The following is a 25,985-nucleotide window of genomic DNA, read 5'->3' as shown; positions in this document are numbered from 1 at the left end:
TTCCCCATCGTGGCTTTTATCACTCTCATCTCTCCCATCTCGGACTAGCTCTCCTTTTCTCTTTTATTCTTCTTCTTCTAAGGATTTTTCATGGACAGCATTCCATAAGAAGACCAGCCTCACCATTGAAGCCACTCCAACTCTCTACCTGCGTATCACGTTCATGGAAGATCACCATTACTACCCTCTGTCTCTTAGTGCCATGAGAGGCTAAGTATTATCTATCTTTGGGTGTAGATGAACCAATGATAGTTGTTATTTAAAATTCCGTTTGCATTCTTAATTGCTTGATGTTGAGACCCCATCCCTATTTGGATAATTTTATTTGATGTATTTAGTTGAGGAATTTTGTTCTATGATTCAATATTTTTTTCATTCAACCAATTGTATTTTATTCTTATGTGGTTGTACCGATGATGGATTATAGCTGAACAAACTAAGCGTACCAAGCCCTATAGCAAAGGTCGATAGTACTCGTCAAGACATTCCATACCTAGGAAGAACCCTACATTCTATGGTGTTATTAGGCCTATGGTTATAATAACCCGAAACATCCAACCGAATTGAATAACAACCCATTGGGGATTCAAACCCTAAAGATAGTCTTCTCCCGTATTTGCATATCGTTGTTAGCTTAGATTCGTTTCTTTCGTTCATAGTTTAAAACCAGATTTATTGCACTTTAATTTTCATCACTTTCATCTAATCATCTTAGTAATTTAGCCTTCTAGTTTCCCGTAGATCGACCCCTTACTTGCTACTTGCTAGATTAATTTAGGGTTTTATTTTTTTTACTGGTTAACGAAACGATCAAATTTTGGCGCCGTTGCCGGGTAACTGAAGCACAGTTGCTAAGATTGATTTGTGTTAGTGTGTTTTAGTTCTAATTTTATAATTCCATAACTTTATTTTTCATTTATTTTTTCTTATTATTAGGTTAGTTTTAGTACCGTATAACTAGCATTCTCTTTGTTTTTACAAGAAACCGAGTAGATAGAGCAAGGACGGATTTTACGTTTGGACTGCTCCTTTTAGTTTCGGTTCTTTTCTAGATTTTATGTAATTAATTTTATTTCCTAGCATTAGATTGGGTGTTTTGGTTTAATTTTAATTTTCCCAGCCCCTTAAGATCATATGTGTAACCATTCATCGGGGGGCAACACATGGAACTGTGTAACCCCCAACACCAGGTAAATATTTTTATTAGTTTTAAATTAGGTTTTTTTAGTTTTTAGTTCTACTTTTATTTTTATTAATTGTTTTTGTATTAGTTATCATGTTTTACTTTACTAGTTTTAGTTTTTGTTTAATTAACACGTTCAACCTATGTTGTGTTTTATGCATGATCGGCATTCTTTGCACCCCAACCTGACTACCCTTGACCTGGAAATAGAGCAACTTTAGCTAGACTTAAGGATAGTAATAAAATGGGTGACGAGGATCAGCCAAGAAGGCCGCTGAGTGAGCACTTCACTCCAACTGCCTATGCCCATACGTCTTGTATTCAGTTGCTTCCCATTCAAGCCGCTCAATATTAGATCAAGTCCAGCATCATACAGATGTTACCATCCTATTATGGACTTGCTAATGAGGAGCCTTACAAGCATCTTGATGAGTTCTTAAAGGTATGCTCTATAGTCAAAATCCAAAACCTCTCTGAAGATGCCTTAAAGTTGCTTCTGTTCCCAGGATCCCCATATTAATTCCTCGAAGTTCATCTGGCGCTTCTGCCAGTACTTATAGTCGCGGTTCCAAGAAATCATCAGCTAAAAGGGGTTATCGTGTTCGTAAACCCCAGCACGATTCCACCATAGGAAAAGGGGTGGATGAGATCCCCTCCATACTAACAGAGTATAATCTGTTGGAGATTCGAGATGTTTATGTAATCCCATAGTCTATTAACCTCAGGGTTCCATCTCCCGAGGATAGGTTAAACCAACCGCAACCCAACGAGACTGACCTCATTCTAGATGCTTTTGAGGCAGGGCTCCATTATTCTCTTCCTACCTTTATTTCTTTTCTCCTTAGGCATTGCAGGGTTACCCCCAACGAACTGGTCCCCAACTGCTGGAGGTCTGTAGGAGCCTTCGTTGTTAGATGTTCTCGGTTAGGTAGACATCCTTCTCCTGCTCTGTTCATCAGTTGCTTTACCTTGAACTCAAATAGCGGTCATCCGGGGTGGTACTATCTCCGTCAACTTGACATTCCTGCTATGGACAAGATCCTATTGGCCATTCATGGCTAAAAATAGAGGTTCTTCTGGGCTTTATTTAAGGGGCCCAAGTGTCCCAGTGTGTGGGGTTACCCAGATACCACTGCCTAGAATAGAATCCCTTTCCTTGACCCTGAGGATCGGTCCACTCTAGAGAAGATGATGACCGACAAGGAGCGTGTGGAAGTAGCTGCTATCGACGCTCTAAATATGAATGATTTGGAGAGGGGTGAGCACCTGGGGGGTTTCCTTTTACCGTCTCCTTCCCATAGACCTTTGCGTTGTACTAACTTTCTTTTTTATGTTGGTTGTAGTGGAATTTGCTTTGGATTCCCTTACTATATTCATGGAGGCCAAGAATCTCCAGGTAGCCAAGGATGTTGTTCTTCCTTCCCTGGATAAGAGCAAGAAAAGAAAAGTGCCCCCAATCGAGTACGACAAGGGTCTCCCTAAGAAGGGGTTGAAGAAACTTCCTTCCCCGTCTTCTTAGGATCTCAAAATTCGAGAGCAACATTCAGATAAGGGGAAGACATCTTCCTCTTCCAGTCATGCAACACAGGAGGAGGGCTCTCTCACAGTTTTCAAGGATCCCCTGCCTTCGGATATGACCAAGAAGAGCAAGGGAAAGGAGAAAGTAAGCTCAGATGTGTTTGTCCCCAAGTGGTTGATTAATACCGGCCAAAAAGTGATTGGCAACACAGCTGCCGCTGAGAATCTGGCCCTAAACTGCCTTTCTCCTACTGACCAAGACTTGCTCTCAGAGATGGATGATGACACGCTGGAGAGATCTACCCTTGCGCGGCCTTATGAGGTAATATTCCTTTCTTTCTTTGAAGCTCGGGTTTCAGGTGACCCTTGCTAATTTTTCTTGTTTCAGGCTTTGTCTTTTGTCTCTGGATTGGTGGAGCGTAAGAGAAAAATTGCCTCCGTGTATACTGAACTGGAGAAAGAGAGCCAGGAGCTGAAGAGGGCTAGTCATGAGTGCGATGATCGGATTTATCTTCGGGACACCAAGGTGAAGGACCTGAAGGCAGGGAAGAAGACTATGAAAAAGGCTCCGCCGAGGCAGAGGTGAAGTGTGCGGCGGCGGAGAAGCAAGCTAAGTCTCTCTCTTATTCTTATGAGAAGACTAAAGAGAAGCTGCGTGAGAAGGAGCAACTGATCAAGGATCAGAAGAATGAAATTGCCACTTTGAAGTCCCAGCTTGAGGATCCCTGCACCAAGGCCGTAGAAGAATATATCAGCTCGGAGGCCAACACCAGAGAGCATCTGAATACAGTCTCAAAGGTTTTTCTGAAAGTGGCTTATTCCATCTGGCGGCAAGTGAAGGAAAAGTAGCCCGATTACAATTTACTGGAGATTCCCCGGCCGCATCCTTCTTCTGTTGTTCCTTCTGTGGCTAGCACTGAGGTGGGGGTTAACCTCTTCAGCTGGTGTGGTGGAGACTAAGACCCTGGCTCCTGAGTAGACTGAGGCAACTACCCCCGTTTCTGAGTAGGTCACCGAGCAGAATACTGGGCTGAGTACTGAGCTGGGAGAGGAGAATCTTCCATTAACCAGCAAAGGGCACAGTTCCTGCCCCAGGATGCTCTTATAGTTTAGTTCTCCTACTTTTCCTGAGTCTTTGTCATGTGTCGCTTTTTTTTCTTTTTTTTTTTAAGATGTAATTTGTCTCTAGGGCTCTTAATGAAGAACGATCATATTCTCCTTACTTTTTCCACGCTTCTTATCCCATGCTAATTTCTTTGATTTTACACTTATCTGACCATGACCTTTGTCTTATCTATAGGATAATTTTCTTGCGCCCGATAGCACCCCATCTGTCACCGTGGAGTGAGAAAAGGAGTTACAAACAAGCTCAAATAACAGCGTATGCCAATGCGAATGCTATGCTGAGAAAGCGTTATTCTCGTCTTAAGAATGAACTAGATTACTACAAGTCCCTTGAGAGCTGGGGAAAAGATTTGCTGGCAAGGCTGGAGTTTGCTCGGGATATTGTAGATAATGTTGCTGACTATCTCTGGACTAAAAAATATGCCACTGTCAATCTTACTATAGAGCACGTTGTGCGGTCGACGGCCTTTCAGCGCTTTAGCGAGGATAAGGCACTAGAAGGTGCACTGCGTTTGTACGACAAGATAAAGGAAGTTGTCCTCCATTTCAAATGGGTGAAGATTAAGTTGGGCTTCAATCCTTGGATTCTTGTACGGGAGGTGGTGTTGGATCCATCTTCCCTCTTAATACCGTTCTTTCCTCCTCCTCAGGATGTTCCAGGACCTTTGCCCCCCAATCCTCCATGCCCTGAGTGTAGATATGTGTAGGTAATTCATTGTGCCTCGGGCAGCAATAGCTGTTACATTTTATGTATGGAATCATCATATTGCTTGGTATTTGTCTGGCTCATGTTGCTCAGTTTATTTGTCTTAACGAGTAATTCTCTTCTTTTCTTTTCTTTTTTTTTGTGGCACTTGCCCTTCCTTTTGGCAAGAACTGTCTTTCTGACAAAGATCTTTTTTTAGGGGATTTTGTTTGTACTTCCCAACGTAAAACATTTATTGCCCGTGCCTTAATTAACACTTTATTTATTGTGCCATTAATGGAACTTAAGTAGGAGCCGAATCGCTGCCTCCGTAGTTGAACCCCTTCCCAGTTCTCGAAAGGTTTAGTTATGATGAGATTGGGCCACGTGGGCCAAGCAGTTATTTCCCTTAATTTTGATGGTTGTCTTTTGATATTCTTCTCTTGGATCGAATTGTCGGTTTTGCCCGTTAAATAGTGCCTTTACTGTCCACTTCTGCTATTCATAGCAAAGCCATAAGTCCCCTCTGCATATGTACTTCCTGTGGTTTTGTTGAAGCTCTCCCTCTTCTCTAGTCTCTTAGCTGCCATTGCCTTTATGGTTATACAGGGTGCATGTTTTTGAAGGCTTATCCTCTTGTAGATGCTAATGTTTTTGGCTCCGATCTTCAATCGACATTGGCCCTTACAGCTTCAATCCTCAATCGACACATATTGCCCTTCGGGTTTCCAGGCTTCTGGGCCATCTCTCTACATAGTGTGCCCTTATCATTGCTTAGCGAGGTTATGCTGTTGCAGAGAGAATGAGAATCTTGAGGGGGCTGTTTCCTGCCAACCCTAACCTCTTCAGGATTCAAGGTGTGGTAGTTTTGCACAAGCAGTACACTGGAGAACCTAAACCGGTGGCGCACTTATCATCTTTTACCTCCTCGTCTCTTACAGATGTAGGAGACCAGTAATGGGGGCTATTTTGGGCTTTGGAGGAGCTTCAAGATGTCCTGATGGTGATTCCCATTTTGGCAAAGTAGTCCCCCCTTGGCTTCTCAGGGTCGTTTTGGAACAAGTCGTATTGCATCATGAATGTCGGTGTTAGTCATACACTACCTGATGTTCTTGTTATGACTACGCCTGTTTCATATTTCTCGTCCCCTGGTTCATGCATTCTTCAATACTCTTCTCGGGAGGATCAAGACAAGGCACATCGGGCTTATGGGTTAGGCACATTTCGATCTTGCCCGACTTTCATCTTCTAGGAGAAGAATCCACTTGGAATCGAGCACAGTTTAACCTTTGTATTTGCTGCACTGGTAGATGTTTGTAACAATCTCATGTACTTGTACTAGCATTTTGAAATGTCAATAAAGAACTCTGTTGCTTCTAACTTGTGTCTGCTTGTATTCTTTCTATTGAACTTTGCTTTCTGTGCTCAGTCTTTTAGCTCCATAGTAATAAAATGAACTCTAGACCTTTTCTTTAGCTCGTTGTACAATTCATATTCATGTTCATATCTCCGTTCTCTTCATTGGGGAAACACCCCTATGGTGCAACTCACCATTATGGTCGGATAGCCATTGTTTTCATTAGGGAAACGCCCTTATGATGCAACTAACCATTATGGTCGAATGACCATTGTCTTCATTGAGGAAATGCCCCTATGGTGCAACTCACTATTGTGGTCGGATGTCCATTGTCTTCATTAGGAAAATGCACCTATGATGCAACTCACCATTATGGTCAGATGACCATTGTCTTCATTGGGGAAACGCCCCTATGGTGATACTCACCATTATGGTCGAATGATCATTGTCTTCATTGGGAAAACGCTCCTATGGTGCAACTCACCATTATGGTCGGATGACCATTGTCTTCATTGGAGAAACGCCCCTATGATACAACTCACCATTATGGTCGGATGACCATTGTCATCATTGGGGAAACTCCCCTATGGTACAACTCACCATTATGGTCAGATGACCATTGTCTTCATTGGGGAAACGCCCCTATGATGCAACTCACTATTATGGTCGGATGCCCATTGTCTTCATTAGGGAAACGCCCCTATGGTGCAACTCATCATTATGGTCGGATGACCATTGTCTTCATTGGAGAAACGCCCCTATGGTGCAACTCACCATTATGGTCGAATAACCATTGTCTTCCTTAGGAAAATGCCCCTACGGTGCAACTCGCCATTATGGTCGGATGACCATTGTCTTCATTGGCACATCATTAGTAACAACATATAAAATTTACTTAAATGAATAATTCTGAATTTTTATTGCAATAATAAACCATTGCTATAGTTTGCTGAATAAGCATTAACATTTTTATTTGCCTTAGCCATATGAGACTTGGAAACAATTTCTACTTTGATTCAAAACAGATGAGAACTGACCTTATTGATAGAATTTTCGTAAATTTTTTACATTCTAAGACCGTGGTATAGGTACTCCCTCTAAAGTTTCCAAATAAAAAGTTACTGGCGCCACTTGTTTGGAGATTCTGTATGGTCCTTCCCAATTGCGCGTTAGCTTTCCTATGGATCTCGGGTCAGAGGTTTCTACCTTGCGGAGAACCAATTCTCCTTGATGGAATTTTCTGAGCTTCAACTTCAAGTTATAATGGTGTATCGTTCGCTATTGGTGAGCAGCATTCCTTACCCGAGCTATTTCTCGGATTTCCTCCAATAGGTCTAAATTTGCTCTTAACTCTCCATCATTAGCTTCAGGATTGTATAATTTCACCCTCATTGATGTTTCCCCTATCTCCACGTGGATTACTGCCTCAGTTCCATATGCTAGCATGAAGGGTGTTTCACAGGTCGCAAGCCTTATTGTCGTTCGGTACGCCCATAAAGTGCTGGGCAATTCCTCTACCCATAATCCTTTGACTATCTCCAACTTCTTTTTAATTCCATCCAGTAGGATTTTATTCATGCCTTCTGCTAGGCCATTGGATTATGGGTGCGCTACCGAGATCTTTCTCAGTTGAATTTCATATGGATCACTAAATTCTTTGAACTTTTACTCAAATTACTTCCCGTTGTTAGCGATGAGAGTTCTTGGAATTCCATATCTATAGATGACAGAGTGGAGGAAGAATCTCCATACTTTCGTAGCTGAAATTACTGCTAAAGCTTCTGCCTCTACCCATTTAGTGAAGTAATCCACGGCCACAACCACAAATTGTCTACCCCCTGATGCCTTCGAGAAAGGACCTAGTATGTCCATCCCCCACTGTACAAAAGGTAATAGGCTTGAGATTGAGGTGAGCTCAATGGCTGGTTGACCCGTGATCGGCACAAACGTTTGGCACTTAAGGCATTTGCACACAAAACTCATTGCTTCCTTCCATAGTTATGGCCAAAAGTATCCTTGCATGATGGCCTTGTGAGCCAAAGCTATACCCCCCAAGTGTTGTCCGCAAATGCCTATGTGGATTTCCCTTAGAATATATTCTGCTTTGGATGGCCTGAGACATTTCAGGTATGGCATGACATATGCTTTCTTGTACAGCAATCCCCCAATCGTCGTGTAACGTGCTATCCTCATCCTTATCTTCTTGACTTCTTCCTTGTCTATAAGGAGTGAGCCCCTTTGGAGATAGGCTATTAGGGGGTCCATCCAGCAAGGTTCCATCTCAATGGGTAGTATATCCTCCACTTCTTCTATGCTCGGCGTATTGAGCACGTCTATGTACACGGTTCTGCCGAGGTCTTGAAATTTCGAGGTGGTTAGCCTAGAAAGTGCGTCTGTTGAGGCATTATGTGCTCAGGGTACTTGCAGTATTTGAAAGCTGGTGAACTCATTAATTAAGTTGCGCACTTTGCCCAGGTATTGTGCCATGCACGATTCCTTCGCCTCATATTCTCCGTTTACCTAATTGACTACCAATTGGGAGTCACTATGCACTGTGATGTTCCTCACCACCAAACTCTTATCCAAATTCAGTCCTGCAATTAGGGCTTCATATTCTGCTCTGTTGTTTGTGGTTTGGAATTTGAATATCAGTGCATATTGTACTAAGAATCCCCCTAGGCTTGTCAATATCAGGCCCGCGCCAGAACCATTGGCATTAGATGAACCATCCACAAACAAAATCCAAGCCTCTGATACCTCCTCCATCTTCCCCTCTGGTGCTATTTCCTCATTTAGTAAGGTGCATTCAACGATAAAACCTATAAGGGCTTGGGCCTTAATGGCAGTGCGTGGCCTGTACTGAATGTCAAATTCTCCCAGCTCTACCGACTATGCTATAAGCCTTCTAGAATGATCGTGCTTGGCCAAGATTTTCTTCAGAGGTTAATTTGTTATTTCCTCTATGGTATAGGCTTGAAAATAAGGTCTCAACTTCTGAGCTGCCGTTATCAATGCATAGGCATACTTCTCCACATTCTTGTATCTGGTTTCTGCGTCTAGGGGTACCTTGCTAACATAATAGATGGCTCTCTGTACCCGTCCGTCTCCTCGGACCAGTACAATGCTTATCACTACTGTAGTAATGGCTAAATAAAGCTGTAGAGTGTCTCCTGGTTTTGGCTTGGTCAAGAGTGGTGGTTGGGCCAAATACCTCTTCAATTCGGTGAACACTGTCTGGCATTCATTCGTCCATTCAAAAGTGAGCTTGGTCCCCCTTGTTTCTCTCTCCCGCACTCGATTTTTCAAAGCCTTAAAGAAGGGTAGGCAGCGATCACCCGAGATCGAGATGAACCTCCCTAGCACTGCTACTCTCCCTGTTAGCTTTTGCAATTCTTTGACTCTGCTCGGTGGATGCATTTCCAGTATGGCTTTGATCTTAGCTGGATTAGCCTCTATTCCCTTTTTTGAGACCATAAAACCAAGAAACTTCTCTGAGGTAACGCCAAAGGCGCATTTTGTTGGGTTCAACTTCATCTTGCTTTTTCTCAAGACTTAAAACGCCTCATCTAGGTCGGAGATATGGTGTTCTGCCCTCAAGGTTTTTACCAGCATAGCATCTACATATACTTCCATATTACACCCTATCTGACTCTTGAAGATGTAGTTTACCAAATGTTGATACATGGCTTCGGCGTTTTTCAATCCAAAGGGCATACGAGTATAACAATATGTATTTCTTCCAGTGATAAAAGAAGTTTTCAAAATATCAAGCTTGTACATCCTAATCTGATTATATCCTGAATAGGCGTCCATGAAACTCAATATCTCATGGCCAGCCATTGCACCTATCATTAAATCAATACGAGGCAAAGGTTGTAGTCTTTAGGGCATGCTTTATTCAGATCAGTGAAATCAATACACATTCGCCATTTGCCGTTAAGCTTGGCACCATTACAACATTAGAGAGCCCTTCTAGATAGATGGCCTCCTCTATAAAGCTTGCCTCTAACAGCTTGGTTACCTCCTCGACCACCTTTTTCTGTCATTCTGGGGCACGTAAATATATCAACATTGGCTCTTAGGAAATTCACAAGGGCCCTCCTTTGCTCATCATTCAGACTTGACCCAATCTGTACAGTACCTTCTGCATCTCCTTTAACAATCTCGACGGGGACCAAATCCTCCGCTGGCTCTGTTCTCTCATGCTCTATGGTATCCCGGTTATCATCCAAGTTGATTAAAAGCATATGTAGCTCCTTTCCCTTGGTTCTCAAATATCCCTCGTAGCATCTCCTAGCAGTTGTCTAACTTCCTCGGTACTCCCCTATTCCCTGATCAATTGGGAATTTCATCACCAGATGTGGGGTGGAGACCACTGCCTGTAGAGCATTAAGCCCAGGTTGTCCCAATATTCCATTGTGGGTAGGGTTTATTTTCACCACCAGGAATTTCATCTTCACTATAGAGAATTTGGGCTCCGTCCCCACTGTCACCAACAGCTCAATTGACCCTTCAACATTTACCAGGGCCCTATTGAATCCATACAGGGGGATTCAACCCTCTTCAGCATCTCGGGTTTCAAGAGCATCTTCACAAATGCATCATAGTACAAGATGTCAACTGAGCTTCCATTATCAACAAGGGTCCTTCCCACTGTACAATTGGCGATGGTCATCTTGATTACCAGAGCATCATCATGGGGAGACTGGATGTCAGACAGATCTTCATCTGAGAAGGTAATATGATGCTCAGTCTTCCTCCTCTTGTCGGGTACTTCTGTTTGAAACACACTCCGAACATGGTTTTTTCTGGAGTTGCAAGTCTTGCCTCCCAGCCCTGGGCCTCCATATATTGTAGTTATTTCTCTCATGGGGGCATTTTTAGCAAGTTGTTTCCCTCAGGCGTGGTCTTCTCTGTCCAACCGAGCAGGTGATCTTTGCTTCAGCTCGGGTTCCCGTGCATGATAATATTGCCTCCTATCATTGCCATCTTTCTTGACAAATCGGCCTAGGCGGCCTCTTTGGATGAGCGCTTCTATCTCGTCCTTTAATTTCCTGTAGTCCTCAATGTCGTGGTCATGATCTTAGTGAAATCTGTAGTATTTGTTCTTATTGCGCTCATGCGCAGGTTTCACCATCTTAGCTGGCCAACGCAAGGTCACCTGGCCCTTTATCTCATTCAAGATATATGCTTGGTTGTGAGTGAGGGCCGTGTAGATAGGCTCTGGTTCCACATCACCCTTGGGCACCTAAGCCTTCTTGTCCTCTTTCTTCATTCTACCATCCTTCTCATCTCTGCCGCTCTTTGAACCGCTCTCCCCGACCTAGATGTCTTTCTTCTCTTGACCTTTCTTCTCAGGTTTGTCTTCTTTTTCTTGCTCGGCGGCCAGAGCTTCAGCCAGATTGATATATTTCTCACAGTGTGAGAAAAGCTCATACATATCTCCTAGTTCATCCATGATCAAGGACTTCTTCAACTCGGTATCTTGGATGCCACTGTGCAACGCCTGAAACTTCACCATCTGGTCTAGATTTCGCACCTCCAAGGCTTCTTTATTGAATCTTGTAAGAAAGTTCCTGATTGACTCATCGGGGCGCTACTTTACGGCCAGAAGATTGGCGGCCCACTTCTTGTGGACCCTCCTGCTTACAAATTGAGCCAGAAAGGCTCGCCCCAAGCCTACGAAGTTGGAGAGGGAGCGCGGCTGGAGGCGTGAGAACCATTGTTTCGCCACCTCCTTCAGGATGGAGGGAAAGGTTCTGCACATTATGGCGTCTGAGATGCCTTGAAAGAACATCAAGGACTTAAAGGTTTCCAGGTGATCTTCTGAATTTTTTGTGCCCACGTATTGTTCTATGGTCAGCATCTTGAGCCCCTTCAGCAGAGGCTCCATCCGGATCTCATCCGTAAACTCCAGATCAGTGGTGAAGTGGAAGTCATGGTTAGGGGCTAGGTTCTTTACTTTCATGACCTCCTGGATCTGATCCTGTAGTTCCAAGACTTTGTCGTTCAAGGCTTGTTCAACCTTGGTCATCTGGGAATCCTGATTCCTGGCGTTCCCCGGTATTTCTTTGTTCTTCCACCTGGTGTTGTTCGCGTTGCTGTGGTTCTCGCTATGGCCCAAGGAATGAGTTCTTTCTCTGTCCTATGGTAGGCGTGGGGGTATTTGGATTCCATGTAAGAAATCGCGTTACAACTCCATCATTTGCTCCATCTTGTCCTGCCAGTGAGTTTGCAGAGCATCAAATTGTTCCACCATCACGTATCGTGGTGGGTCTCCAGGAAGTCTTGGATGAGATTCCTCATGCTGTGATTCATTTACCTTGAGGATAGGATCTTCCGCCGCCTGACGAGAGCCTGCAGGTTAGCCCAAAGTTCCCCCCAGGGCGACGGCAGGAGGAACAGTTGGAGCAGCGACTGCTGCAACGGCGGCGACGGCGACGGCGGCCCTGGTGACTTTTGACTGATTTCTGGTGTTAGTCATGGTGGGAACTTCGCGGGTCTCTGTTCTTCATTTCCCACAGACGGCGCCAAAATGTTGCACAAAGAATGTTGTCGGAGGAAAAATCCTCAAGCAGTTCAACTTTCAAGCTAGCCTTGGGCTAGGAATGAATTAGGGAAAAACGAAGTTAACCCTGCAAAGTCTCTTGATTTCTTTATTGATAAAAAGAATGGATCTACACGAGCACTAGGGCTCTAATTTATACAAGTTTGGACCTAACCCCTTTCCTTTTTAGTAAGACGGTCCCTGCGTGCTCAGATTAGGAAACTATGATAGGAACCGAGATTCTCTCATTAAATCTTTGGATCCTTACATACGTGGCACGTGAGTTACGATTATCAGCGTGTTCCCACTTGGAAGTTTTACAACCATCTTTGTTGACATGTCTTGGTTGGTATAACTGTCTCGAGCGTGGCTCTTCGGATCCGGGTTTGGGAACTGGTTTGCTTGTGGCCCAAGGGAGACCAATGTAAGACAGAGATTGGTCACATAAAAAGTGGTGTATCAATAATGTAAATAGAATGCATGTTACATAGTCATTTTAGGCATACATCATAAAGAGAGAATATTCATCATCCATCATCTATAATAGGAAGACCGGGCTTTCCGGGCAAGATGGGTGCATGATACCTTCCCATACTTGTGACCTGACCCCTTACCCATTCTCTAACCTGATTAGATGGAATCACGAAGTCTGTTTCCACTCATGTCGGATAGGGCTACACCCATTAGGTCCTAGGCCCTAATCCTAGGTGGCGACACCATTTTTTTTAAGAAGCATGACCCCAATCCCCCTGATGATCTGTCGAAATGACATGCCGCTAATTTAAGTAGACTAATCTCTGTTGCCATAAGGCTGGGGAACCCCTCGTCCCGTGGACCGCGGTACTTGCACTAATAGAGTTAGTACTTAGGGATACAGAATTAATTTTTAAAATTCCAAGAGTTGTAGACGTAATTGTTTGAAGCCCCAGGGGTGGTAGACATAAATTTTCCTTTAGGGAATGAATAAGGAATCCATTATATATGTAATACAATTTAACATATTTTCAAGTAAGAACAGTCTCAGTAGTTACATTAATTTAAGCAAGAATAGTCTATTATGTTGCATGTTGCACAGTCCTAAGCAAAACAATCTCCCGATCCCATTTACAAGCTTTACAATTTGGAGGTTCTTCATCTTCAATTGACAACTACCCAGCAGAATTTATCAATCCATTTCTCTTATATTTGCAAACTAAATTGGTACAGATGAGTTCAGTTGGTTTTGGGAGAGAAACAGTACTAGTCCATATTTCACCGATTATCTCCTTCGATCACTAGCTTACAGCATTTTTGGATCTTTATTGATGATGATAATGAACATCCGTGCTCCCCCTTTTTTAGAATTTCTAAAGTTTATGCTTTAAATGGGTAATTAGTGCACAAGAGGATTAATCCGAGCATGTATGCGGCTTCTTCATGCCCAAGATAAGTTGCTTTCTTCAATAACTCAATTCGTAATTCTTGTTTCTTTCTACTAAAATATTTCACCTGAAAGCAAATAAGGCCCCACGTTAGCTACCATAATTATATTTCTAAATCGACAAAGAAAAATTTGCAAAATTTTGAATTCTTGATTTATTAATCACACATTAAAAAAAAAAATTTAACCCGCCATGGAATTGCCGGTAGCTTCTCTAATGAGACCCTTCGAAGCACTTCTGCGTCAACCCCAGCCCTGTAGAATTCTTTGCAACTGCAAACCAATAAGACGAGAAATTTTAGATAACCCTTCAAAGGAAAATGGAATCAGTAATAGTTGATGCATGAGGAAGGAGAGCTCTCTAGGGTAGCAAGCTATGAAACTACTAATGGTTACCTCAGTTTCATGTTGAAGAGGTCTATCACTATAGAAGATCCAACTCGAGCTAACACCTTTGTGAGAAGCTCCTCTAGCAGAGTTCCAATGGATGGAAGCAGTTGTTTCTTAGTTCTTTTCATCATCTTTGGACGACCAATGAGTGAGAGTGAGAGAGAGAGAGAGAGAGAGAGCAGAAAGAGGGTTTGAAAGGCTTCCTCGTCTGCTTGTTGATACTCTTCTTCAGGTGGGGCTTGGGATATTTATAACGAACGTAAAACTAGTAAGAAGGAATTCCTTCCTTCCAAAAGCAGAACTAGGAGTTGCAATTATTATTATTTTTAATTTCTTGTTATAAACAATTGAAAAATCAGGTTTTGACTGGGCTCTGAGTCAAGTCAAATTTTTGAAAAAATTGGTTAAGAGTCGTGTAGACTAAATCAGGGTAAAAAAATGAGATTGGGTCATAAGTCGTCTAAGTCAAATAAGACTCAGTATTTTACCCAAGTCTTGACACACATAGTAAGTTTAGTTGTATTTTTTTTAATTAAAAAATTGATTCACTTAGAAACTAAATTGATAAAATAGTAAATCCGCACTCTAAAAGAGTAAGAAACCCTCAAGTCCTTGTCTTTCTTCTCTTGGTCAATGATATAAGTTCAAAATGCATTGATATTGATTTTTTTTTTAATTTTCACATATTTTTTGTATTTTTTTATTTTTATTAATCTTTGCATATTTATTGCATTAAAAATAAGGAAAAACGTGACTCGTCTTTACGGGGTTTAACAAGACCAAGTCACCAAGTTTTTCTAAAAGACGAATCGAGTCACAAAACCTGATTTTGCAACTATTACTTATAGTTTCTATTTTAATTCTTTTTTTGCTATAGTTTCTATATACATAGTGAAGTTTATTGTCAAGTGGGATTCGAGTTAGTTTTAGGAACCAATTTCAAGAAGAAATTGAAAGAGATTTGACAATAGAACCGGGTTTTTATTAATTGGGGTCGGGGTAAAAGTTTTTTTTTGATAAGAAAAGTAAAATCTATTAAGATCAAAGGTTAATACAGCAAGGAGTATTGGGAACATTTTCAAACACACATCTAAACCAATTTACAATAGCAGACTTAGGACATAACTTAACTGGTATATTTTTAAGACTAGTAGAGATCTTGACAAAATGTTCAAGGACTTCAAGAGGCCAAGGGGAAAGGGATGGAGTTGGAAGAAGTCCAGGTAGAGCTTCATTTGAACACCAAACTTCTTTCAGCTTCAAACCTCTCATAGAAGCAAACTGAAGTCCACTGAGAATACCGAGCAGCTCCGGTTCCAAAAAATGGTTATTTTTACTTCGTCCAGCAGTCAGATAGAGAAGTTTCCCATCCATCAAAAAACCAAAGGTCCATCCGAGCTTACCTAAATCTTTGCAATCAAATCCTGTGCAAATCAAAACAGGAAAATCTAACATAGGTAAATCCAAATTAGAACAAGAAGGATTGGTAGGGAGAGTATTTAAAGGAGAGTCACAAACATTAATACAAGAAGAAAGTGGAGGTGAAATTTTTAATTCTTTTAACCACTGATTTATTCGACAAATGGCCTGATCAGGGTCAGGATGCACAGATTTAAACAAAAGATTGTTCCGAACCTGCCAGATCACATAACAAGTAATAATAAACACAGAAAAAAACCATACTAAAGAAGGATTGTCAAGCTGTCGGTCCAGCAAAGTAGAGATGCAGAGATGTTTGAGAGAAGGAAATGAAAAGAATTCAGTCCTCAGACCCAAAGGACCAGCTACCCAGATGTGCTTAGCCCATTCACAAGAAAGGAATACATGCCAGAGGGTCTCACAACAAGTGCCACAGAGAGCACAAGTGGGATCGATCTGAGTCCATTTCGAAATATAATCCTTAACTGGAATCCCTGCATTTAATACATGCCAAAAGAAAATTTTAAATTTAGTAATCAATTTAAGTTTCCAAAAAAATTTCCACCAAGCGACAAAAGTAAAATCAGCACAATGGGAGGAAGAAACAAAGGCAGCCGCCAGCTTAGTTTTAAACTGGCCATCCTTAGAAAGTGAGCACCACCAAGAATCAGGAGAATGCGATAATCGGTTATTAATGATATGGGGCAGAAGAGAAGGTGTAACCTCTCGAACACGGTCAACATTCCAATTAAGATTGGAAAGAAAAAGATCCACTTTTTCAGGGAACCCAAGGATCGGACCAAAAGTAAGTATTCTTACCATTACCAATTTTTCGAAAGCAAAAAGTCTGAAGCGAAGGAATGATTCTAGTGATACTGTTCCAGCACCAAGAACCTTTCCTAAGACGAGTTTTAAAATCAAACAAAGAACCATGAGGAAAATACCTAGCTTTGAGAACCATGGGTCGAGGTAAAAGTTCCCACATGTGGATGTGGTGTCAGAGCCGTCGTAGAAAGTCCTTTTAACTCAAAGTCATCATCTGATTGTTTACCCCCAAAAAAAAAAAAGGTCATCATCTGATTCGGAAACTTCATTTACTAAATTGAAATTGAAACCAATTTAATAAACTATTTAGAACTTTTTTTTATGAAATTGTAATTACACAAATCACATACCAATCCCAAAAGGTTAATCGAATTTTAGGATCGTGGAATGTTGGATATATACAATACACACCATACTCACACACTCACCCTTCTTCATTTTTATGAAAGTGTAATCACACAAACCACACACCAATGCCAAAAGGTTAATTGATTTTTAGGACTGTGGAATGGCGGATATACACAACACACACCACACTCACACACCCGATGTGGGACTAAATCCACATACCCCTTCTTTTTTTGATGAACTTGGCACCAATAACAACGTATCTAACCCAAAAATAAATTATTACAAGAATAATCCCAACCCAGAAGAAAATGAGCCGAAGCATCTCTTTTATCTTGTAGTTTCTAGTTTCTTCTTTTTCAATACTTTTGGATTGAGTTTTCTGGTCCATAAACTTGGCCCCATTTCAAAAATCAAACCAAAGAAAATTAAGGCACTGATACATCCAAGATTCACCGGACCAATCAGCGGCCGCCATGTGTCACAGGGCGACCCACTCTAGAACCAAGGAGAACCAACCGGGGGTCCCACCCAAGCACGGCCACACCCAGGCGCGGCCTACACCTAGGCGCGGCCTCTCACCCAGGCGGGCCTGCACCCAAGCTCGGCATCGTGGACGTGGACATGATGTACACTGACACCGGGGCCACTCGTCTATGACCTAATCATGTCACTACAGACTCATGTCACCACCAGGACTCTAGGCCACCGCTTAGAAGTCACGTCACCCAGACGGATTCAAGCACCAATGACGTTATCACCACACGCGAGTATCTATCCGCCAAGGATCTTGATACCACCAGGACACTCCCTCCCGCAAGGAGATGACCAATCAGGATAGAGCCCTACTACCCAGGGCCTCTATCCACTCAACGGCACACTCGCCATCAAACTGGGACTCTCCACACCGCCATACACTACTATAAAAGGAAAGGTACACCACCCTCAGGGGGACATCTAAACTCATATTGAATAATCACTATTCATCTATTTGCTCAGGAGATCTAACTTTGGCATCAGAGAGCCCCAGGCCGGAACCACACCGGTTCTCTCTGTTGACCCCTTGGTCCACTTGGAGGTGACGGCACTCGCAGGACCGCTCAATGATTTCTTGACGCAACAGATTGGCACCGTCTGTGGGAACGACGCTAGCCATTACAGCTACTAGCTCGCTTCCATATTCATTCAATGGCACGAAGGAAGACTACCACCACCAACAACGGAGCAAGGAATGGATCACCACCCCCAGAGTGCTCTCGCCGCAGAGCCAATGACCAGGACCATGTCCCTCTGGAGGAAGAGATCCCCCTTAATGACCAGTTTGTGGTCGACGAACCCAACAATGACGAGGCAGACGATGTGGTGGTGGAGGTGATACCTGACCCTAATGCTCCAGCCACTGTGGGTCAGATCAACGACCTACAACGATAGATCCTCGATGAACAACGACTCTTTCGAGAATACTTGACATAGCGTGCAATGTCTCACCGCCGAAGGACGTCGCCATCAGCAAGGGTGGAGTCCGTACCTCGACAAGAGCCGAACCCTAGGAGATCATCTCCCAGGGGAGTGGGATCAGAGAGACTTGCGCAACAGGCAACCCCCACTCCGCAGCGGGGGGAGCCTTCCCAGCATCCCAGGAGAACAAGAGACCTCTCGCCACAGTCAAAACATGGGAGGACGCCAACACCCAGGGCGAGGGTGTCTAGCCCGCAGAGATCGGTCCGGAGGTCTGTGTTCGACGGACGACTTGAAGAAGGTCACATACCACGACGAAGCCGGACCTATAGAGAGGAAAGCCCCTCACCTTCACGATAGGGTTCATTACGGCGTGATCATTCACCATCCCGCCAACACTCAAGGTGGGAGGGGACATCCAGGAGAGAGCATGAATGGGGTCGCAGCAAACGTCCAGTCAGGCGTGAGGGATAGACACGGGACGAGGAGCTCGATCGAAGACTCCGCGACCTGGATGAGAAGCTGGAAGGACTGAAGAAGTAGACCAAAGGCGAGACACATTCCATACCTGGTCAACACCCATTCTCGACAGAGATCATGTTAGCCACACTACCTTCCAGGTTTCGACTACCCACCTTTGAACTTTACAGTGGTACCACTGACCCTAATGACCACATCAACTACTTTAATGGCAAGATGACACTGTACGTGGTCACCTGTCGGGCATTCCCTACATCCCTCAAGGGAGTAGCCACATCATGGTTCTGCAGGCTACGACCGAGATCTATATGCTCGTTCGCAAAGCTATGCGACCAGTTCGTCACCCGCTTCCAAAGCAATGTCAAGCAGAAGAAGACCACCGTCAATCTACTGAACATGGTACAGAACCCTGGGGAATCTCTCAGGGAGTACGTTAGTAGGTTCACCAAGGAGTCCCTGGAGGTTCGAGACTTGGACGACCAGACACAGTATGCAGCCCTAGCAGGAGGCATCAGGGACCTGGACCTGATCAAGGACCTGGCACGTCATGAGACCAGGACTATGAAAGAGCTCCTGGAGCGGTGCAACGAGTTTGCAAATATGGTCGAGGTACTACAAGCTAGAACAAAAATAATCAAGGCCAAGCCGCAGGACAACAAGAGGTCAGCACCTGATGACCGCAAAGAAGGTAAGAGGTCGAGGACAGAGCGTCGACAAGAGAAGGGCGACCGCCCATCTGGGAGGACAGACCGTCGCCCAGAGAGAAGTGAGAGGGCAAGCACCCCTGAGTTCACACTACTAAACACCACCAGGTCCCAGATACTCATGCAGATCCAAGACCGTGACCTACTCCATTGGCCACGACCCATGCTAGCAGGACCAGAGAAGCAAAACCCTAACAAGTATTGTCTCTTCCACAAAGAGAATGGGCACGACACAGAGGAGTACTATCAATTGAAGAGAGAGATAGAACAACTTATAAGAGCAGGAAGCTTGAACAAGTATGTGAAGGGGAGACATGACAACCGCTCAGGCCAAGGAGACAGAGGTCACGACGGAGACAGAGTGGAATCGAGACGAGAAGAAAGAAGAACAGATCGAGAGAGAGACCGCCCAGAAGAGCGGAGAGATGCAACAGAACCTAGTGGCACCAAGGGACCTCCTATCCTCACCATACTTGGAGGACCGGGGCAAGAGTCCACCAGAAAAGCTAAAGCCCATGCCAAGTTCGTGGGAGTGGCAGAGAAGCCAAGCAAGATAGCTAAGACCGAGGCGGTGATCTCCTTCTCAGATGAAGACCTGGAAGGACTAAACTTTCCACATGAGGATGCCCTGGTAGTACAGGTGGAGGTAGCCAACCGACCTGTACACAGGGTACTGATAGACATAGGGGCGTCTGTTGATGTACTCTCCTTGGACGCCTATCGACAGTTCGAGTTTGGGGACGATCAGCTCAAACCAGAGCCCACTTACCTCCATGGATTCTCAGGTGCCACCGCCTCCATCAGAGGTACCATAGAACTACCCATCACCTTCAGGGTACACCCTCGACAAGTGACTATCATGGTGAATTTCATGGTCGTCAAGTCCGTGGTGTCCTTCAACGGCCTCCTAAGGCGACCATCTCTGACAGCCCTTAGAGGAGTCATATCGCCACTTCACCTGAAGATGAAGTTCCCCACTGAGAATGGGGTAAGCGAAGTCCGAGGAGATCAGAAGAAAGCAAGGGAGTGCTACGCCACCTTCATGAAAAAGAACAATGGTAACACCCATGGAATGGCACTCTCCCTAGAGAACATGATCAGTGACCAGAGAGATGAACTGATAGAGAGAAGGGGAAGACCAGTGGAAGACCTCATCCCATGGCCCCTCAGCCGGGATGACCCCTCCAAGGTCGTACAGGTTGGCTCGCTACTAAGCAAGGAACAGAAAGAAGGGCTTGGACACCTCCTCTAAGCGAACATGGATGTCTTTGCATGGTCGACCTCCGACATGCCGGGAATATCACGTTCCATAGCAGAGCACCGACTACATGTCGACCCAACCAGGAAGCCCATTCAACAGAAGCGACGTAACTTTGCCCTCGACCGACAAGCAGCAATCAAGGAAGAGGTCGAGAAGTTAAGCCAGTCAGGGTTCATCAGAAAAGAGAAGTTCCCAACCTGGCTCGCAAATGTGGTCATGGTACCAAAGCCAAGTGGGAAGTGGAGGATGTGTGTCAACTACACCGACCTGAACAAGGCATGCCCAAAAGATAAGTACCCACTACCCAGGACGACCTACTGATCGATGCCACCGTCGGCCATGAGATGCTGAGTTTCATGGGTGCTTACTCCGGGTACAACCAGATCCTCATGCATGAGGGTGATGAGTCCTACACCGCATTTCGGACGGATAAAGAGAACTACTGCTACAATGTCATGCCGTTCGGGTTGAAGAATGCAGGGGCCACCTATCAGAGGATGGTCAACAAGATGTTCAAGGAGCAGATCGGGCGCAACATGGAGGTATATGTGGATGACATGCTTGTGAAAAGCATCCACTCCAACCAACACCTGACCGACTTAGAGGAAGCATTCACAGTACTGAGGAGGAACCTGATGAAGCTAAACCCTGCAAAGTGTGCCTTCGGTGTAACGTCAGGAAAATTCCTGGGGTTCATGGTCTCAGTACGCGGAATAGAAGCCAACCCATCCAAGATCAAGGCCATCCAAGAGATGGCACCTCCTCGAAACGGTCAGGGAAGTGCAGAGGTTGAATGGAAGGGTCGCCGCCCTTTCCAGGTTCGTGTCACGATCAGGTGATAAGTGCTTACCATTCTTCAAAACATTGAAGAACCTCCGAAGCCCTAAAGATTTCACATGGACAGGAGAGTGCCAGAAGGCGTTCGAAGAATTGAAGGAGTACCTAGAGAGCCCACCACTGCTTGGGCGACTGAACCTAACGAAGAGTTGCAGCTCTACCTAGCCGTCACACCTGTGGGTCAACGCAGAATCTCTGAAGGAAGAAGACAAAGTCCAGAGGCCTATCTACTACGTCGGCCATGTTCGATCGATGCGAGACCAGGTACACTAGGATCGAGAAGGTAGCCTATGCATTGTGATCGCAGTTAGGAAGCTACGACCATACTTCCAAGCCCATACCATCATGGTCCTCATAGACCTACCTCTGAAGAAGATACTCCACAAGCCAGACGTCTTCAGATGATTAATAGCATGGGCGGTGGAGTTAAGTGAGCATGACATCAGATTCCAACCAAGGATAGCCATCAAAGGCTAGGCTCTTACAGATTTTATTGCAGAGTGTATCCTGTCTGAGATCGAACCAGAGATAGGGGAGCCCGAGGAGAAGGATCACGAATCATGGGACATGTTCGTGGATGGGTCGAGTAACGCGGCGGGAAGCAGTGCTGGCCTCATATTAACCAGCCCCGAAGGATTCTTTATCCAATATGCTCTCTGATTCACCTTCCAAGCATCCAAAAATGAAGCAGAATACGAAGCACTACTAGCTGGACTCTGGGTAGCCAGAGCCATCCAAGTCACACATCTATCCACCCGGAGCGACTCCCAGCTTGTGGTGAATCAAGTGAATGGAGAGTACGAGGCGAAAGATGATAGGATGGCATCATACCTAGCACGTGCTCAAGAATTGATCGAGGGTTTCGTGAAGTTTGAGATGGTTCGAGTTCCTAGGGACGAGAACGCCACCGCCGACGCCCTATCCAGGCTAGCCAATGAGGAACTCCAAAATTTGGCTAGTGCAGTCTATGTTGAGATCCTGCATGAGCCAACATATAAGGAAAAGCAGGTTAACGAAATCGAGGAGGGACCTAGCTGAATGGACCCTCTACTCAACTACCTCCGAACGACGTCTTACCGGAAGACAAGGCCGAGGCAAGGAAGATCAGGATGAGAGCTACAAAGTACACCGTCCTAGATGGGGTACTGTACAAGCGGGGGGCAACAGCACCACTACTCTGGTGCCTAGGACCCAAGGGGGCAGAGTACGCCCTAGCAGAAGTCCATAAGGGGATATGTGGAAGCCACATGGGGGGACGAGCCCTAGCCTACAAAATCCTCCGCCAGGGACTATACTGGCCACGAATGCAAGAGGAGGCCATCCAATATGCCAAGAAGTGCGAGCAATGTCAGTTGTTTGCCCCAGTACCCCATCTACCCGCCACCAAGCTGACATCAATCCTCAACCCCATACCTTTTGCCATGTGGGGACTTGACATCTTAGGCAACTTCACCACAGCACCGAGAAACAGAAAGTACCTGGTCGTCGCGATTGACTACTTCACCAAGTGGGTCGAAGCTAAACCCTTGGCCAAGAAAACAGAGACAGAGATGGAGAAGTTCATCCGCGACGACATCATCTACAGGTTTGGGGTACCACAGATCCTCGTCTCAGACAACGGCAAACAATTCAACAACCCCAAATTCTAAGCATTCTGTCACAGCTACAACATCGACTATCGGCCTGTATCGGTAGCATACCCACAGGCCAATGGTCAGGTGGAGGTCACCAACAGAACACTACTGGAAGGAGTCAAGAAAAGGCTAGAGGGAGCCAAAGGAAAATGGGTCGAAGAGCTACCAAGCGTCCTGTGGGCGTACCGAACTACAGTACGGACACCCACAGGAGAGAGCCCATTCCGCCTAGCATATGGCACTAAAGCATTGGCGCCAGTAGAGGTCTACGCCATGTCCCATAGGGTTCTACACTTCAACAAACGTACCTCTATCGACGGACTACGGGCGAACCTAGACTTTATAGATGAGGTCCGTGAGAGAGCACTACTAAGGAACGTCGCTTACCAACAACGTACTGCCAGGTACTATAATGCCAGGGTCAAGGAAAGGCTATTCCACCAGGGAGATCTAGTCTTACGAAGGGCAAGTGCATCACAGCCACAGAAGGCAGGGAAGTTGTCAACCAACTGGGAAGAACCCTACATAGTCTCCAAGCAGATACGTCCAGGGACCTACCGTTTGAAGACTCCGGGGGGCAAGAAGGAAGACCGTACCTAGAACTCAGAACACCTGAAGAAGTATTACCAGTAGAAGCAAACAGCTCCATCAATAGTAGCAGTCAAGTAGTAGCAGTAGTGGTAGTGGTAACAGCAGTAGTAGCAGCAGCAGTAGCAGTAGACGACATCACTGTTTCAAGGGCAATTTGAAAATTTTCATTCAAAATAAAGAGGTGTTTCAGTAATACTTGTCTTCTTCTACCACTCAATCGAATCACTGCCACTACACCAAGGCATTACGCCACCACGGAGGCTTTATGCCTAAGGCAACATGCCACCACTAAGGCTTTATGCCTAAGGCAACATGCCACCACTGAGGCTTTATGCCTAAGGCGTCATGCCACCACTGAGGCTTTATGCCTAAGGCGTCATGCCACCATCGAGGTTTAATGCCTAAGGCGTCATGCCACCATCGAGGCTTAATGCCTAAGGCGTCATGCCACCATCGAGGCTTTATCCCTAAGGCGTTACGCCACCACTGAGGCTTCATGCCTAAGGCGTCATGCCACCACTGAGGCTTCATGCCTAAGGCGTCATGCCACCATCAAGGCTTTATGCCTAAGGCATTATGCCACCACTGAGGCTCTATGCCTAAGGCGTCATGCCACCATCGAGGCTTTATGCCTAAGGCGTTATGCCACCACTGAGGCTCTATGCCTAAGGCGTCATGCCACCACTGAGGCTCTACGCCTAAGGCGTTAAGCCACCAAGGTCCGATGACCACCAAGGCGCAATGCCACTACCAAAATCCCATGACTATCAAGGGTCATAGGGCATCAACGCGCAATCAACCACCAAGAGACAATGCAATCAAAGAAAAGCAACAGCGATCACATAGAGAAGTCATAATAGTTACAACTCAAGTTCAAAAAGGAAAAAGGTCAAGATGTCTACGAGATCGGTACGGCCATAGGGTCAAGGGACCACAGAGGGGTGGGTCACCTCCGACCCAGCAGGAGACATCATGTCCACCTCGAGAAGGCGCGGAGCAGCACCCCCCTCAGGCAGGGCAGCCTCCACCTCTGACACTGGAACGCTCTCCACCACCGCTACACCAGGAAGCACTGCAGCAAACTCAGAGAACCCCAAGACAGAGAAGTCATAATCGAGGGTCACCTCCAGGACACAAGCGGCTAAGTCCCGGACCCCTCCCTCATAGGTCGGCTGAAGCTGTACCTGATATAGCTCCAAGAATGCCGAGGACACCTAGAACACAGCCACAGTTCGCTCGCCTATAGATGCCAGCTCCGCCTCATGACTCCCCCTCAACGAATGAAGCTCCTCCTCCAAGGCAAGAACCCTGGCCGAGCTCTCGGCCGCACCAGCAGAGGTCACACGAAGCTCCTCAGACACCTCTAGGAGCATCCCGGACGCCACCGCGAGCTCCTCCGACGCCCTCTGCGCGTCGGCCTTGGCCCTCTCACGGGCATCAATTTGTCCCTAGAGCTCCCTCTCCACATCACGCAGGGTGCGCTGTATCTGCACCTCGCGAGAAGCATGACTCTCCAATCGAAGCACCGCCTCAGCAACACGGTGATGGACCTACAATCAACATGGCAAGCGATAAAACACTATAAGTATAAGTGGAGCAGCGAACATGACTAGACAAAAAAGGGATAACTCACCGAAGCCATATCATGGTAGAGAGTCTGGGCCAGACACGCATCACTAAGCCTCTGCAAGGCCACCCTCGCAGTAGGGAGTCTACCCCTGTCCACCCACTCCCGCGATACGCCGGCTCCAGCCAAGGTCGAGCCCTCCGGCATGCCCAAGGTGATCACCAGGGACTCATCCATCGCGGGAAGATCAGTGGCAATACCACCAGAGGAACTCACCCCTTTCCCCTTGGAGAGGGGCAATGCAGAAGACCTGGAAGAGGCGACAGATGGAGGCAGAGGCACAAAGCCCGGAACACCATCATCATCAGGAGAAGTACGAGGAAGGGGGACACGCACACCAGAGCTCGTCACATGGGTATGTCCTGGACCACCCTTCTGCTTCGCTCCAACAGCTACAAGCATAGAAGGACCACCAACACCTGTCACTCCAGCAGATGGACCACCCTGAGAAGCGACCTTCCTCCGTAGATTGCCACCGAGCAAACTGAAGTCCAGACGCATATCCACTGCATCGACATCCCAACCAGTCAGATGACATATATATTCAAATACAAACATGCCAATCAAGTACAAAAG

The 25,985-nt window shown here is 45.5% G+C and overlaps 1 protein-coding gene across 1 annotated transcript; it reads right to left on the bottom strand.

The window, feature by feature from the left end:
* Positions 1–13,768: 13,768 nt before the first annotated feature.
* Positions 13,769–14,356, bottom strand: LOC122643550. The gene is made up of 3 exons (XM_043837163.1): positions 14,232–14,356; positions 14,024–14,108; positions 13,769–13,903 (listed from the first exon to the last, which is right to left on the bottom strand). Exons 1-3 carry the CDS (start codon positions 14,354–14,356, stop codon positions 13,769–13,771), a joined length of 345 nt encoding a protein of 114 aa, XP_043693098.1.
* Between the last annotated feature and the right edge of the window lie 11,629 nt (positions 14,357–25,985).

The sequence above is a fragment of the Telopea speciosissima genome, chromosome 10 (assembly GCF_018873765.1).
Source record: "Telopea speciosissima isolate NSW1024214 ecotype Mountain lineage chromosome 10, Tspe_v1, whole genome shotgun sequence".
Lineage (NCBI taxonomy): Eukaryota > Viridiplantae > Streptophyta > Magnoliopsida > Proteales > Proteaceae > Telopea > Telopea speciosissima.
This window is presented reverse-complemented; position numbering and strand designations above follow the sequence as displayed.